General features: G+C 36.4%; 2 protein-coding genes across 2 annotated transcripts; one reads left to right on the top strand and one right to left on the bottom strand.

The window, feature by feature from the left end:
- Positions 519-13063, bottom strand: LOC109848608 (conserved oligomeric Golgi complex subunit 3-like). Its single transcript, XM_020418203.1, has 25 exons — positions 12891-13063; positions 12729-12812; positions 12541-12651; positions 12412-12456; positions 12238-12312; positions 12028-12123; positions 11367-11444; positions 9491-9576; positions 9311-9377; positions 9154-9216; positions 8957-9058; positions 8211-8315; positions 8005-8097; positions 7106-7194; positions 6112-6331; positions 5542-5625; positions 5083-5199; positions 4960-4992; positions 3927-4013; positions 3759-3821; positions 3240-3356; positions 2447-2539; positions 1888-2013; positions 1629-1729; positions 519-835 (listed from the first exon to the last, which is right to left on the bottom strand). The coding sequence occupies exons 1-25, from the start codon at positions 12960-12962 to the stop codon at positions 706-708; spliced, it is 2337 nt and encodes a 778-aa protein (XP_020273792.1). The 5' UTR covers positions 12963-13063; the 3' UTR covers positions 519-705.
- On the top strand, positions 13775-18147 carry LOC109849675 (protein FLX-like 1). The gene is given in 6 exon segments (XM_020419533.1): positions 13775-14112; positions 14115-14236; positions 14416-14648; positions 15450-15613; positions 17488-17579; positions 17942-18147. Coding segments are annotated over 6 exon segments (975 nt in total). The 5' UTR covers positions 13775-13871; the 3' UTR covers positions 18065-18147.

Genomic DNA, 18153 nt, shown 5'->3' with positions numbered 1-18153 from the left:
CATATGAAACTATTTCTCTCTCAATATTATCTAGCCTTGTTATATCCGTTTTGTATCCATATGCAATATTCACATGCATATCCATACCCATCTCCAATTTTAGCGGATATGAATATGAACTTTCTGTACTGCAATATATATTAGTATTCGTATGTATCCATGATTCATATGCGGATACAAGCACAGTAAGTATCATATCCGGACCTTACACACCCATAATCATTAATACTGTGGATTTGAAATCTAATCTTAGCTTTTTTAAACATGTAGAAAGTATCACTGAATTCTGATTTAAGAATCTTTATTTCATTTAAATATTTTTTCCTAACATATGACGTATATGTTTTTGTGTTATCAACGTTTCTCATATCTACTTGTATGTGCATATGCACACTGATATTTGTATTTGTATCCGTGATTAGTATAATATTCACCACAGTACAAATATATGTACTATTCCATATAGTGATGTAGAACAATCTACTTAACACATGTCATAACTCATACGCCCACACTCGAGATCAAAAAACCATAAAATAAGTAAAAAAAAAAAATACGCCCTCTGAAAATATCAGTGCAACATAAAATAGACCCATAAAGTTGTTCATAGTAGCTTCATACAGTTCATCAACCATTAAGAGCACAATTGACAAGTACAATAATTTCAACATGAAGCTTTATCTTGAAAATAGAGGATATCGACATCTAGAGAAGGCTATCAAGCTGAGCCTGCAGGTCTTGTAGGGACACCATGCCCATGCTCTCCATTTCTTCGGCAGAGTAGTCAGATTTTATCAGAGATTGTAGTTGTGCATGAGCTTCCACGATGTTTGTCCTGCGTTACGAGAAATATAAAGACATTAAGCTCTTGGAACGCAAATGCCATATCAGATAAGATAGGTAACCACAACCAGAATATACAATGGTAAACCATGATATTCACCTTCCAGTTATTGGAGAAAAGGAAATTCATAAGCTAGTGAAGGAAGACACGTAGCTAATTTGTAACTCTGAGAATTTCTTTATCCTGTACTTCTTTTGAGAATCTTACAGCATGAGACTGAGTCATAATACACAAATTACTTTACATAGATAAAATGCTATGTTCTTGAGGTTAATTTTGGAGATAACACCACATGGTTTTGAAAGTTAGATACAACACCCATCAAATTCTCGTACCTTGTACACAGACACAATTCAAGATTCTTTGCTTGTATAGTTGTATCATAACATTTTCAAGTTGATCAAAGGGAGGATCTTAAAGTGCAAAGACCTGGAAACCCTCTGAGATTCCATTTCAAGTGGAGAACACAGGATTCTACAACTACGATGCCCCATATTGAAAATGAGTCTATGTTCTAAAACCTCATGTCATAACAGGATATTGCCTTTCAGTATTGCCCTTCATACAAGGCAGGCAGGATTATACTGAATAATTATAAAGCATTTTTATTTCCAATAAGAAATTTCCAGAGCACGCTAAGCAAAATCCCCCTAATAGCTTACAGGCTAATCAATTCGATAGCACAATTTCATATGCACAAGTCTTTGTCAACTATCTATGAAAATATAATGCATGATAGATCATATTAGACGCAATTGAAGGTTAAAATATGAGGGCTACTCACTTGATTGGTTTGAACAGGATCATCCGAGTGGACGGGTTCTGTAGATAGAGCTTCATCTTCGTCATCACTTTTGGCAAATCTTGCTGAATAGCAACGGTGACCTGTTCCCATTGCATTTGCATCTCATGATAAATATTCAGTAACTAAGGTACGAACCAGCAAAATCCAACACTTACCTTCTGAAATAGCTTAGCCACATGGCATCTCATGATTAATACCCAGTAACTAAGGTGCCAAATCAGTAAGAAATATGAATTACCTTCTGAATAAGCTCAGCCACTTTCTCTGGAGTAGCAAAGGCTTGATCCTTGAGAGGTTTTGCCAAAACAGAGTTTAGTTTCTGATCCTGTCCACCTGAGGATAATGCATGTTTTACAGCAGTTACCTGAAAAATAAATAATATATTGGTTATATTTGCATTAGTTGAATCTGACAAAAGAATAAAAGATCAATATACGAAGGCACTTAATATGCCCGAGTTAGTTACAGCTATGGAATCAGTATCACAATGCTTCCAAATGGTTCCCGAAGAAGAGGCAACTATAAATAACAAATTTGTTCCATCAAGATCAAAAGGATAAGTCAAGAGCCCTTGTTCTTTGCCTTCCATTTAACCTTTTTCTGGGAAACTGTTGAACATTGTACTGAACATATATTTCCACAGGAATGAGAATTTTACCATGTTAAAAGAAGCATATCTATATGATTCATTCAAGTATTGAAGGACTATTTGACTAAATAGACTTCCTCACTTTAACATTGGAAGCTAGAAAAAGATCATACTTCACATTATTGGCAAACCAGTAAGGGGTGGTTACCTTGGTAACAAATGAAAGCATTGGGTCCACAACTAACTTTGTAGTGGACATGATAAATTCCTCACACGTAGCTTTGAGACTTTTTTCTAATTCCTGCAGCAAAAAAAATAATATATAAAAAAAACAGATTGTAATTTTATATCACATTTTCAATTCAGTGAAAGCTCTACCAAATTTCTCATAGGCTTCCAGAAGGAAGTTACATTTAAGGCCCAAAACATTAAATCTTGAAGCTTTGACAGGCCAACTGTACCAATTGATGCATCAAAGAACTCAATTTGGGCAAATGCTTTTACATTCCAAAACAAAATATATAAGAACTTCACAAATATACCACTGTTACATTACCTAAAATGGGCAGGGTATTAAATGTTTATGACTTTAGAAATAAGCTCAGTATTAGATAGATGACAAGCCATGTAACCACTATGTGAATATATGTGAAATAAATAGCTGGTAATCAGGTTTGCTTCTCATACTCGCACAATATATTTCTTCAATATATTATGACTCGTGAATCACAACTATTTTCTCCAGTTCTAGTATTTACGCTTTACTTCTTGCCTGTCTTTTTTATTGGTTTCCTACCAATTTTCTTTTCAAGCCAATTGTAATCATGCGATCCATTGAAATAGCTGAATCAGTAAACAGAAGAAACACCTAATATGCATTTTCCAAGTCAGGGTCAACGCAAAACCTGAATCTGAGGCATGGAACCCTTTCAAAGATATAAATCAGTCCACAAGCTACACTGTCGGATATAAATCAATTTAAATTGCAAGGATTGTCTAACCTTTCTCGCATCTATCTGACTTTCTAGAACTCGAGGAGAGAAGCTTCGAGCCAGTGAAGATGATCTTGACCAATCAAACAATGAGGCTTGACCTCTGAGAATTCTCCTCAGATGATCCTGGAATAAGCAAAACCAAAATGATTCGGGTCAGTTGTCACAAGACTTGTAACAATATATTTCATATATTTTAAGGTAGCCTTACAAACCATTAAATAACTAATAGTACAAAATTATACCATTAAAGGTATAGAATATAAGGTCAAACATGATAAAATAAAATGAGAAAGAACAAAGTTCCTGATAAATAATATTGCACGAGAAAAAGTTTGTTACCAGCAGTCATAAACTAGACATTTCTAGTTGTCACTAAAGTTCTATTGTACTTAACAGGAACCATAGAAACAGAAACTGTATGGACAGTATTAGCACTCATACAAGACCTCTGAAGATGGAAACACATCGTGAACAACAAAATAGAGTGTACTCGTCACAGAACAGGAAGAATCAAATTGAACTCACCAGCAAATGAGAGAAATCCAACTCCTTGTGAGTAACAGAGAATTCGATATCAAATGGGGCAATCTGATCATATTTGGAAGCAGAAGTTAGCAAAAGTTTACCACCAAAGCACTCAACACAAAATTAAAGTACGAATAAAGCTGCGTGCACCATAAAATTTTATACTACCTGTTCCCTCAAGATAAGGATATGTTTAACAAGAAAGAGTTGTCCGTCCATTGTAGATGATCTTTTTGCAACAAGTTTACTTGCATTCTGCAAATCCCAAAAAGCCATTTATAGACACAGATCATAAAGCATCACAAGTTTCACAATTATCCGCGCAGCCCACACACACTTTTATACATATGTAAACTAATTTAATACATCTTCTATGAGAAACTTTTGTTATGACCTAGGTGAAGAATGAAGATATGTTGAAAAGAGCAATATACTACTACCAAGTATTGTAGTATGCAACTTTGGAAATATTTTTCAACTTCAATACTAATGTTACATTTTCTGGGATAATATATGCTACTTTACAATGCTAAATGTCCGCTACGGAAAGGTCATTCTTATCAGTAAATGGGTGATTGGATATTGACTTTATATTCTTCCAAATTTAAAAACTAAAATATTTAGACACAGAGAAAATAAAGGGTTATATGCAGAAAATCTCTTCAAACATGAGATTCTAGCATCCAGAGGGAACAAGAAGTGGAAAATCAAGGCCAAAAGGGATGAATTAACTGTATTACACCTGTTTCTCAGGGGAAAAAAAAAATTATAACTCCTCAATTCCACATGGAACTATGGAAGCAAAACCACATAAGGACAAAAGGTGGGTGAAACATGGAAGAACGTACCTCGGTATGTGTATAAATGATGCCCAGAAGAGTGAAGAAGGAAATAGAAAATAAACAAGCAGAGAAGAAATTGTTTGTTCAATTGCAGAATATTATAATTGTTTGTTCATAAGTGTTATAGCAAATTTAATTGTTATCTCAATCAACGTGTTTACATGTGTTTTTACCAAAAGAATGGGCAGATTTTGCAGTTAGACAAGTTTTATAAATGAGAGCCATTTATGATTGAAAATGAAAAATAAAGTTTTATGGTTTAAAAAAAAAGAGAAATCGTTCTTGTTGTTGAACGCTCTGTCATTTTATATGAAGTAAAATGCCAAGATAGAGAGGGAAGGAAAGAAATATTTACCAACCTGTATGGATATTGAGCAGAATTCAACAGCTTCCTGGTAAATGCAAAATGGAAAACATCAGAAAAATATCATCGGAGTGAATTATTTGAGAATCCAACCAAAACAAACCACAAAAGTACAAACCTGTGCTAACCCAGTAAAAACTGTAGGTTCCAAACAATGATATAACTTTGAAAGGCATGATACTGTTTTCTCCAATGGAGGATACCATGTTTTGAAAATATCAGAGTTATCATCAACCTGTAATAAAAACGAGAGGGAAGTTGACTGATATCCTTTATTCAAAGAACCCACGATTATTGAGCAGCCCGAGAACTGCTGCACATTAAGAAACCGAAATAACCAGACAGCCAGGAAAGAAGTCCGATATCAATCACACACGCGCAAGCGCACATGCACGCACAGAGATGTCCGCATGTGTGTTTGAATGTGGCTGTGTATTAGTATAAGTGTACATGGGGCTCCATGCACATGCCAATAAACAGTGAAAGGTGTTCCAGCAGAATACAAAAGAAAATCAAAAGTTCACAGAAATTATCCTTCCAATCTGAGGAAAAGTACAGCACAGAGCAAGTTACTGACAGTAGCATCTGATGATGTTTCAGTGGATCTCTCCAGTCTAGCAGGGTAGTCCAGATCTTCTTCAGTAGGACGGTAATTTGCAATCTGCTAAACTAATGCATTAGTAGAATGAAAAGAAGTAATTGATTAACAAATAATTAACTAAAAAGAAAAGCATTATAAAGATTTAGAAGCTATCTTCGTTTCCATTTCCATCAAACACAATATAGTACATTATACTCCACTTGCTACAGGTCAGTGTTCTTTTTCCAGACATCTAGAAAGAACCACAAGCTGAGTTTAGCGTTAATTTTTCCCCTTGATACAAAAACAAATTTCTATTTACATGAGAAGTTTTGCACCCAAAAAGAAGAAGAAGAAGAATTCAACCAGAGTAACCCCAATAAAAAAAACACTGGAACTAGTATAATGAGAAAACAGATGGCAGAATCTAAAAGGACTCAATATGTGTGTGAGCATTGTTGCTAATGGGAAGGTTTACAGATTGCAAATGGAACAATCAGCACTAAGTGAAGCATTGAAGAAAAGAAAAAGCTAACGCCTTTAGAACAAAACAGCTACTAAAGATACCTGATCACGAATATGTGTGCGCGCACAAAATGTCAATCTCTCATGAATATCTGCTAGAATTCTTTGTAGTGTGGGCCGCAGACCTGTAAGTGACTCGCAATGTCTGTTAAGCTGTTCCCCTAGAACTTCAATTTTCAGGATATCAGCAAGCTCACAAAGAGCATCAAGATTTGCTTCATGTATCAATTTAGGACGTAATATATCATACAAGTATGTGCACCTGCAAGTGTGGCAACACATTAAGAAACTAATGATGAGCAATCGTTTATACAGCAATCAACATTATTAAAGAAGTCCTTCAAACTTGCAACAAAAAAAAATCAATCAATCATCAAATCTAATTCTAACAATACTGGAATTCACAAAGTTTGATGGAATAAAGAGCAATTTTGCAAGAATAAAAAAGAAAGCCTCAATAGGAGCTTTAGGAAGAGAGAACTTCGGAAAATGAAGAATGCTCATATCTAAAAACTTTGTATTGATGCAAAAAGCATTAATGTCATCCACAACTGCTGCATCAAATATATGTCAGGGGTAACTGTTTCATAACAATGAACTAAACAAACTGTCCTCTATACACAAGAATGCTCAAAGACAACTATTTTTACCTACAATTGAAGTACCTAAAAATCCATGCTTTGGATAAATAACCCTATTAATTTCCAAAAAGAAAGAATATATTTTTTTTATTCAAAACCAACTTATCGTGAGATGGAAAGTGGAAATGGGCTATTGACCACAGCTCTGTAGATGAAATTGTATGATTAACTGTCAGCCTGATGTGCAAGTGTACCAAAGGGGCCATTGAACCATATGGATATTCCCTTAAGCATTCATATAGAGAACAAATAAAGTTTATGTGGAACAAACAGATCATCAGATGGATCAAAGAACAGAAACAAACGACCCAAGTAGATGTAAAGTTTCATTAAATATGTGAATCTTAGTTAAATAGGAAGAAAACTGCAACATCATGGAAGGTAGAGAAACTTACAGAGGGTCTATTAAAGGAGCTAAACTGGAGTCTTCCTGGGATGAAGAACGGAAAAAGTGAGCAAAGAGTTGATGTTCAAGCTGACAGACCTGAAATCAGAAGAAGTAGCATTAGAAAAGGTTTGAGTACATCATAATGCCCAGCCCCAAACAACTCAAACACACAAACCAAAATACCCACACACATGCATATACCATATACCAAGGAACAACAGCTCCTAGTGTTCCTTGTTTGCTCAGATTGTGATTCTCTTTTATCAAAGATGGGCACTTCCACCCGCCATCTCAACTACAAAGAAACTCTTCTTCATGTTATGTGTTCCATCCAGGATTCACATATTTCTCCTGCTCCAATTTGGAAGAGACATTATTACCCTGTATGGTGGTACAAGTTATGGTCCCGTATGTATAAGCTTCAAATTCATGAAGAATTACTGAATCATAATTGCCTAAATTGTTGAACTTAATGTGAAATTCAATAACTATTCTGCCGAATAAGTTATCAGTTGCAGAAGACTGCCATTTGAACCCTATATTTAGTTTCAATTCATTCAATCAACACTAAATTAAACCTTATCATGCAAATCATTAGCATCTATAGTGCAGTTACGCAGGTTGAAGGAAGGATCTAAGGTTGCCATCATTCTGAAGTTCTCTAGCAAGAATAAGATTGCAGTGGTAAGACCAAGTTGCAGGTGTTTCAAGTTCCAGGGAATAATAACTTGTCAGTCAGCCTTCTATTAAGTAATTTAACATAAAACTAACGAGTTGGCATATAAAAAATTAACCTTCTCCATTGTTTAAAATGAAATGGCAAAATGACTTCAGACAGAATACAGGGCTCCTGCTTTCCCATTTACTACATGTGCAAGGCCCCTACTAGCTAGAACGGAATTTCACCTGCATCAGGTATGCACACCCAGACCGAGTCAATGATGATAATGCCTCTTTCCTTGAGAACTCAGTGATCCGATGCTGGACAATACTTTTTATCTGAACAGATTTTATACAATGTCCACGAGAACAAATTTTAAGTTAGATAGATCAGAATACAATGGAAATTGATGACAAAAGCAATGAAGCTTCACAGATCCCACAAAACCAACCAGGGATAGTCTCTGCTCACAATATAGTCTGTGGCATTCTGACAGAATCTGGACATATTCTTTCCTTGAAGATCTACTTTCAATTTCTTCTAGTACAGGTTTGAGCTGCAAATTACAAACTTCATTAGTGTTACTCATCTCTATCATATATAGATTAGACTAAACACAGGAAAAGATATGATATGAGGAGCTTTCTGGTTCATTTAGATTTCAGCTTTCAACAATCAAACCAAAATCATACTACCTTCAAATTTGCTTTGGCTGGTTTTTCTATGTGCTATACTTCTGATGATTAAAAAGAAGGGTATTTGCAAAAATGCCCCCTAAATCTTAGTATTTCGAAAAGTGACCCCTAAATCTTAGTATTTGGAAAATTACCCCTTAAATCATGGATATTTGCAAAAATGCCCCCTAAATCTTAGTATTTGGAAAACTACACCCATATCATCAACTTTGTGAAAAAATACCACTAAGATCAGTAAATCATCAAGTTGGTGCTAAAAATTTGACTATTTTGTTAATAATTTTTACATTGCGGTTACAAATTAGCTTATCACAATTGATGATTAATTGCTTTGAGGGTAATGTTTTCCAAAACTGATGATTTGAGGGGTAGTTTTGCAAAAACTGAGATTTGGAGGGTACTTGTGCAAATACGCATGATTTAAGGGCTACATAAGCAAATAACCCAAAGAAGAAATAGAAGAGAGAAACAAAACCTATTAAATTAATGAAAGAAAATCCACCTCACTGGCTGCCGCCTTAAAACGAACATAAATAACAGATGCTTCAACACCCTCTGAAAAAGAGTTTTTGCTTGAACCACTGTCACGAATAGCAGATTGCACCTGAAAAACAGCAGGAAAATGATAAAATAAAATCGCTAATTGAAAAGAACTTACAATCGAACTTAAAGGTCCATGCCAAAATGTAGTACATATACCTGCGAAGAAGCACCTCTCAGAACTGAGAGCACATGAGATCGAATCATACCTAATGCGCGAGACTGTATGAGAGGGCAAAGGCAACATGTTTAGTTTTAGTGTTTCAACTACTCCCACAAAATATTGTTATACAGCATAAAAATGAAACCCAAGTACCTGGAGCTGCCGAAACTTAACCAAGTAAACAGCAGATTCTGCATACTGTGGGTTACTCTCGACATACCTAGGCTTCCCTCCATAAGATAACTCAATTAAAGTTTGCAACTCCTTATTTGAATAGATCTTAATGAAACGAATACAAAAAGAGACTAAGCAAATGATGGAGATAAATCTTACGAGATACACTCATCAAGTCGTTTCAGCAAAGGAAGGAATTGTCCATTTCCAATGTTCATATTTGCAGAGTAGAAGTTGGTAGAGACCTATATACAAGAATTTTACATTAAGAACATTAGAATAGGAGGAAAGAAATATATCTGCTTAGAACGTAATGATAAATCGTTTTTAGATATGGAATGCCATAAGCAACCAAGACGATTCTGTAGTTTGCTATTAGGTACAATATAAAAAGTGCAAATTGTCAACAACTAATTGAAGAAAAAAATTACGACAAACTTTTGTGCCGTTTCAAATCACTAACGTAAGTTTTTATACAAAAAACAATGTTAGGGAGTCAAATACCACTCTGTACATCTTAAATCATAGCAGAAGTTGCTAGAAGTTTATCTGCGATAAAATCTTTTAGCCTCAATTTTCAAGCTATTCGTCCAGTAATTTTATGTGGGCTCAAATCATTGATTTCAAGTGCTTGTAGCCCCTTCGTGTGTACTTTCCCACATTTTCAGGTGGAAACCCCTCTAATAAATAAGCAAGGCATGCACTAGAGTCCCAAGAGTAGAATTCAGTTACTACATTAGGATTTAAGAAAGGCAGAGATAATTAAATTCTGTCAATGGATATCTAGAGCGTAGTCAGACCTTGTACCATATGCCATATATACATGAGGAAAATAGTGACGACGTCGATGAAAATTGAGCTTAAGTTTGAGGCCTTGTTAAATATCCTATTTTAGACCATCTCCAACCCATTGCACCAAAATGGTGCAAATTTTGCATCAAAATGGTGAAAAAGTCACATCAAACAGTAATACATCTCCAACCCATTGCACCATTTTTTGCACCAAAAAAAAATATTCTCAGAATATTCCCAGTTTATTTCCTTTTATCTATTTTTATATTAATTAAGAGTTAAAAATAAGTATTTAAATTTTTTTAATGAACAGTAACGGGGCGGATGAACAGTGCAACGCCATATTTGGTACAGCACTGTTCAACTGCACCAAGATGGAGCAGAAAATGGGGCTGCGTTGGAGAATGAACAGTGCAACAAAAAGCACTGTTTGCACCATTTTGGTGCTGGGTTGGAGATGCCCTTATATCTTTCTTTGGTTTTTCTCCCTTCCTTCTCTTTGCGCTGCACTAAAAATATTTAATAATAATGATATTGATATAACCCTATGGCCTATGATGATACACAAAATAAATTTGCTTAGTTGTCCTTTAACTGCATCGATGATCCCTATAACTAGGTTTTAAAATCCAACACACTTTCTCCTAAGACTATAAAGCTATCCTAACTTGATGAAAGTCACATGTAAATATCTGAATTTTTCTACCACTTTTCTCAGACAAACATTTCCATTCCAACTAGAAAATAAAAACCAAATTGATTTCGAAAAACAATTTATTTTCCTATAAAGTTGTGAGTTGGTCTGACTCTTACCAGATTTTCACTGCTCTCATGTATGCATATTATGTTAGTGATGAATACGAAAAAGCCAAACAAATATACTAAGATCACACAGCACTAGTGCACTAACAATGTGAAAGCAACGCAGAAGGAAACACGGAACATTTCATTTCTTTTTAAGGAAAATATACAATCTAGGCCCTCTCAGATTTAAAGACACAAATATCATTACTCTCAGTCCTTGTCAAAATACAACCCATTGATTTCCATTTTCCAAGAGCCTGAGTAATGTACAGCATGTTTTACCATTATTCTGATAATAAGCAAGGTATAAAGTAACCAAGAGTATAGGCACTTGTGAGAGATTAACATGCAAGCTGAATTCTCAGAAAAACAACTTAAAGGTAAAGTAACATATAAAGGTAAAAACTTATAACAAAGAGACATAGCTGTCAAACCTTACATTCTCCAATTCATCAAAATAATTGAGTTTACTACGAAGTGCCTCCGCAAAATCTATCAATCTCTGCTTTTCAAGCAACTGCAACAAGAATATGAACAAAAAATGGAACAAATTATTAGTGAACACGAAATAATCTGAAATGAAATTTATTACTAATTATTTGCACATAGAACTTGATGGAGAGAAACACATACAAGACAACTGATAAATTTAACAAGCAAATGCTCTGTGTGTTTCATTTACATGTTTAAGGCTTTAGTATTATTCTGGACCCGAGGGATATAACTTTAAAGCACGATAATTTGCAGAATACTCTGTGCATATACCAGATCATTTCATCAAAATGGCAGTAACGAAGAATGCAAATGTTGTGTAGGATGCATCAGAAACTAATGCAACGCATTGCATTCAGGATTTTGAGTAATTTTGAGTTCTATAAATCAAGGTTTACTTCAGTAGATTAAATCTTCTCATGGGTTGCGAAGTTTATCTTTATTAAGCATGCTAGCGTGATTATGAATACTTAATTATTAATCATTGTATTACAGAAGAGGAAGGTTTACACAGAGAAAATATATTGAACATATCTTAAGCAAAATTATCTCAAATGACAGTAATGTCTTGCATATAACAAAAGCACACAAGAAAAATGAGGGCATACCAGTCGGTCACAAGCATCATGCAAGGCTTTGGTTTTTGTTGCAACAGTCTGATGCAGCATTTGCAGCTCGTCAAATAAATTAAGGGTATCATCAACCTGCAGTTAAAAGAAAAGAATTATTCACACCATCTATAAGGCAATAAAGATGACTAATTGCATGATGTTTTTCATACATAATCATAGTATAAACAGATATAAATTAAAAAACACCTGGTTAAGAATCCCGTCACATATCTGAAGGCGTTCTACCAGAGTATTCACATAGAGATTATACTTCTCCTCCGTCTACAAGGGGGAAAGAAAGAAAGAAAAATCCACAATTATCTTGCAAAATTGCATCAAAAATTTCTAAATAAAATAAAAGTTGAATCTAAGATGCAAAACCTCTGATTTCATTGCCGATTCCAGATCCCAAAACCACTTATAGAACTACAAGAAAAGATAAATTTTTAGATCCTATCCATTTCTCACATTTCTCACTAAATCACAAAAATTAAACAAAAAAAAAAGAACCTGGTGAGTGTTAACCAAGACAGCATCAACAGCGGCAACATCATCAACAGAATCACTCGTAGGAACCAAAACATGACTATCATTATCCTTTCCTGTGCTCTGATCTTGAATCTAAACAATACGAAACTTGGATCAAAACAAAATCAACAGCAATCAAAGCACAAAATCGAAATCCTCCAAACTTTTACCAGATTTGGCGGGAACGGGCGCTCAGCTACAGCACTGGAGAGCGCTGAGATCGCGGCGTGTTGTTCATCAGTCAGCGGAGCGTTCTGTATAGAATCGGGGAAGAATTAAGAGATCTGAGATCAAGAACTTAGGGTTAGGGTTTATGATACACTTTTGAGTACCTGGTCCCAAGTTGAAGCGAAGTTGTAGCCTCTGGAAATGGCGCCGGATTTAGGGAGGTTGGCCGTCGCCATTGCTTAGAGAAGAAGAGAAAACGCGCGAAGAGAAGAAAGAGGTCACGGTTGAGCTCCAGATCTGTTTTAATCCTTCCCCAATTTTTTATGGATCTGTGAGAAGCTCGCGGTGAAGTTTTGTTGGTGGCAAAATTATTGCAAGCTCCCTCATTGTACTACGCATTAGTTACGGCACCCTCGGCTAAGGACGGATGATACAACAATCACTTTTATAACTTGAGGAGTAAAATATAACATAATTTATCTTTTTTTTCTTAGATATATCTCAAAATAATAACATTTGCATATAATTGTTTGCAATTTAATCATTAATACAATATTTTTTTAGTAAGTTTTTATTAATTAACTTATGTGCTTACACAATGAGAATGATACATAGCTAACTCAGCCGTATCCCAAAAATTAGCCTTGTTGCTTACTAAGTGTGTCCAAGACACACTATGCTGAAAAATTATACAATTATTTTTACGTAATATTTTAATATTGAGATTGTGTATTTGAGACGAGAATATCTAATTTGAGCTAATCTCAACCAATACTAGTCATTTTTAATCGATATTTATTCTTTATTAACAAATCCTACAATTTCAAAATTCTGCTGAATTATATGTTCCAATAAATACCATGATTCTATCCTCACCCCCACCCCCACCCCTAACAAGGGGAAAACAAAAAAAGAATTTAAGAAAAGGGCGGAAAACACATTCTGAGGGAGGGCAGATACGAAAACAATTTGCAGAACATGGACTTCTATAAAAGAGAAATAAGCCGATAACGATCTCACGTCCATCTAAAATCCAGCGCTCCCTACCAAAATCCCCCTCAAGAGCCCTAAAAAAAACCCCAAAAACCCTTAAAAAAAACCCACAAAAATGTCAGGGCGGAGCCGCGTCCCCCCTCACACACCAGATGAAGGGCGGCCCGCCGCCGCCTCACGAAGACCCCTTCGCCGGCCGCCAGCCGCCTCCGCACCTCCTCGACGACCCCTTCGCCGGCCGCCCTCCGCCTCCTCACCTCCTCGACGATCCCTTCGCCGGCGGCCCCCGCGGCGGCGGCCCCAAGCAGTTCCCGCCGCAGCGCACGCCCGCCGCCATCATCGAGGAGAGGCTCGGCGCCCAGCACCAAGACATCCAGATGCTTCTTGTAGATAACAGAGGCTGGCGGCGACTCACGTCGCGTTGAAGCAGGAGGTTGCCGCGCTGGCAGCACAGCTGCATGAGATGTCACGTGCCGTCGGAGGCGCTCAGGCCGAGAGGGATGGTCAACTCCGAGAGGTATACTGAAATTGGGGAATGATTGCGCTTGTAGCTTGATCAGATAATCTTAATTTAGGTTATATCTCTTTGGGAGTGATCAAAGCTTGTTTTTCAAAAAGAAAAGCTAGGTCTTGAACTAATTTACAGTGTCCTAGTCTTCTCTATTGTTTAGTAATTCCCCGCGCCTTGTAGTGTAGATCTACGAGAAGTCGATGAAGATGGAGGCGGATCTCCGGACAGCGGATGCGATGAGAGCTGAGCTTATTCAGGTCCGCGGAGACATCCAGAAGCTAAATGCTGCAAAGCAGGAGCTCACCGGTCAGGTCCAGATGCTCACCCAGGATCTGGGCAAAGCAACAGCTGACGTGCAGCAGATGCCTGCGATTAAAGCCGAGATTGAGTACATGAAACAGGAATTGCAGCGAGCTAGGTCGGTTCGCTTTGTTCCTTTCCCCATTTTTTCCCCTCCTTTCTTTCTCATCATGGATAAAACGTCTGTTTGTTTTGGTATAGGTAGTGTTGATAATCATTTCATTACAGATCCACAATTTACCGACATTGGATTGGATTTTTCTGAGATAGGAAGAGGAGGATAGGAGTACCTGTGCCTTAGGGTCTGCTGCCATCACAACCTAAGATTTTAGACTTCGGATGTGTGACTCAGACATCTCCAATTTGTAGGCACTAAATATTTTAACTCACTTGATTATTTGTATTCGGTTGTTATTCATGAAGGAAACAATCTGAAATAGCAGAAGGATCTATAGAACAATTAGTTTATGCCACAAGAGTAGGCATAACATACTTCATCTTGTATATACTTTGACCTGAATAAAGAATTACACTTTAGCAAGTGTTGGACACAGATGGATATGGGTTTCGTGAGCATGAAAGTAAGAAATAGATGTGTTTGTTTGACCACATAGAAATGAAGTAATATCCACTTGAGATTATATAAATACACGTGGTGACCGTCCCAAGTACTGGTCATATAATGAGTGAAGGTTTGTAGGATAAAGGAAATTATGTTCCTACTTAATAATTGAAGGAATATGCTTGAATTTTTAACACCCCCACCCCCTCCCTTTACATTCTGTATCTGGTGATCTCTCAGTTTTTGGAGTTGATGAATGAGCTAGCTTTCCGTTAACGTTCTTCTTCTTCATTGAGAATATTTTTCCTTTGTTTAATAGTTTGAAATTGTGGATCTCATGAATGCCATTTATGCTAGGCAAGCAATTGAATATGAAAAGAAAGGTTATGCGGAGAACTATGAGCATGGCCAAGTGATGGAGACCAATCTAATTTCAATGGCTCGTGAAGTGGAGAAACTGCGTGCAGAGGTTGCTAATGCCGAGAAGCGGGCACGAGCAGCAGCTGCTGCTGGGAACCAAGGTAATTGCATTTCAAATTAAAACATATCTTTGGGATGGTATGAGGAGCTATTTCTTTATTGATTGCTTACTGAGGGACTTGGACAAATTTGATGCATAATTATGCGACCTAGTTACATTGGTATTTTCTTGATAGTTTCCAGTGGTTTACCAAACTGCGTTGTTAGTCCACAGTGCTGGACCCTCTTATTGCCCAGCAGCATCTGCAACTGTAGGAATTAGGATTCAGATCAAAAGAATAAAACTGTCATATGAGGTTTGTGGTGGTTCTATTGTTCTTCCTTGACAAATTGAGGCTTAACGTTCAAACTTAAGTTTTTATTCGCAAGGGGCTTTCAGCCAAAAATGCAGTGGCATGTAACAGAATGACATATAACAGAATGGTTCTTCTAAGCTGGAAAATTATTTGCTGGTGCTGACAGTTGATTGTCCTGAAATTCTAGCGAAGGATAAGCAAGAGACTTTGAGGTTGAAGTGGTTTCTCTTGAGCAAGTTGGAAATAGAAGAAATTACTGATAGAGGTTATTCATATACTAACAAGCAGAGAGAACAAATATGGAAATGGTTTCAAGCTAGTTAGGAATTGGGATTTGTAAAATGAAATTAGAGGGAAAAGAAAAAAGGATAAATTGAAGAAGGTTCAAACTTTTTCCTTATTTTTTTTATACGTTCATATGCAATTTTTTAATAGAAAGATGATCTATATACCTTTCATGGCCTCAAGTTTTGAAACTGGACATTATGACAAACTTTGAATCAATAGAGTAGACCAGAACTTCGATTGCGTTGAGGAGGCTCCATTTAGATTGTTTTGCATTAAAATCTGAAATTTGGAATGATGTCGATGTCTATACAGCAGTGGTAAATCTCTTCAGCTCTGACATAGATGATGAGGGACAAATTTAGAGATGGTTTCAAGCTATTTAGTAATTGGAATTATAACAAGAATTAGAAAGAAACGAAAGAAAGATAAGTAGAATGTTCACACTTCTTTTTCTTCTCTCTTTTTTCCTTGTATCTTATTGAAAATTCTTCGCCATAGGCCTGGATCGAGTTTTGTGATATTTGTGTCTGATGCGGAAAGTTCTGTTGTTGGGATGGGGTTTTCAAGATTAAAACGAAGTTTAGGACTATAGAGAGATCTTTTGTGTATTGCATTAAGGAGTGGGATGGACGGTCTGGAACTATTCTTCGAGTTCTTATAAGCCCTATGACATAGATGAGATAAAAACTGATTCATGCATCTTAAGCCTCTAGAGGTCCCTGAACAAATCAATATGTTAAGGACGCAACTAACTTATGTCTTGACGAATCTATTTCACTTATATTGCTTAGATGTTAGAGTAGAGAATAAAAACTGATTCATGCATCTTAAGCCTCTAGAGGTCCCTGAACAAACCAATATGTTAAGGACGCAACTAACTTATGTCTTGACGAATCTATTTCACTTATATTGCTTAGATGTTAGAGTAGAGAATGAATATGTTTGAATAATAATTTTGTTTGGAGAATTATTTATCCTTTCTCGCCACCTCCTTATAGTCATCTAATGTTGTTTTATGCACTAGTGTTCTCAGACTGGTAGCTAAATCTCTTGTTTTCTTTTTCACACCATTAAATCCTTATAGATATAGTCTTGTGTTGTAGTCAATCATAGAAAGTTGAGATATGATTGTGATGACTCAGATGACATATGCATGTTATAACTTCTTTTCAAGTAACAACATATAAATGTAGAAGTGAATATGTTTCAAAACCAAGTCAAAGCTATGTTTACTGGTCACATATGTTCTACTTAGGTCAGCTGCTTAAGAGAGAATTTCTTAAATGTTACTAAAAAAATTTACAGGGAACCCATTTCTAAATTTAATGCAGGATCTGCAGCTGCAGGGTATGGCCTGAACTATGCAAATCCTGATCCCAGTTATGGTGTAAATCCTTATCCTGCTGCTTATCCAACAAATCCGGTATGCCTCTTTTTCTATTCTACACTTGTTGCTATTAATAGTTGAAACACACTTGCATAAACTCAGAGTACGCTTAATGAATAGATTTAATTGCGGATAGACTCCCTTTACCAAATTGAACTTACTACCCATGTGATTCTCTTGTTGCAGATAGACCCTCTGAAAGCGTTCTATTGTTGCAGATAAACCCCCCAAGTGAAATTCTACTGAATAGACCCCTGAACAGGGTCAAAATAATTATACTCAGGATGCTAATCTGCAACAATAGAACTAAAGGGTAGTAAGTTGGTGATAGTAAAGAGGGCCTATCCTCAATTGACCCTAATGAATATTACATACTTATTTCATTTTCACTACAGCAGGTCCCAGGGTCTACAGATGGTGCTTCTCAGTATGCAGCAGGAGCCGGAGCCGGAGCCGGAGCTGCACCAGGACATGGTTCCTGGGGTTCATATGATATGCAACGTGCTCATGTACGCAGATAAACTTCTATGTGGGTGTTGATATATCGACACCAAATGCATATGTTCTCATCGGAGAAACTTACTAGCTATTTAGGTTACAGCTCAGAAGT

The sequence above is a fragment of the Asparagus officinalis genome, chromosome 7 (genome assembly GCF_001876935.1).
Source record: "Asparagus officinalis chromosome 7, Aspof.V1, whole genome shotgun sequence".
Taxonomy (NCBI): Eukaryota; Viridiplantae; Streptophyta; class Magnoliopsida; order Asparagales; family Asparagaceae; genus Asparagus; species Asparagus officinalis.
Note: the sequence above shows the minus strand (reverse complement) of the source record. Positions and strands in the feature narration are given on the sequence as shown.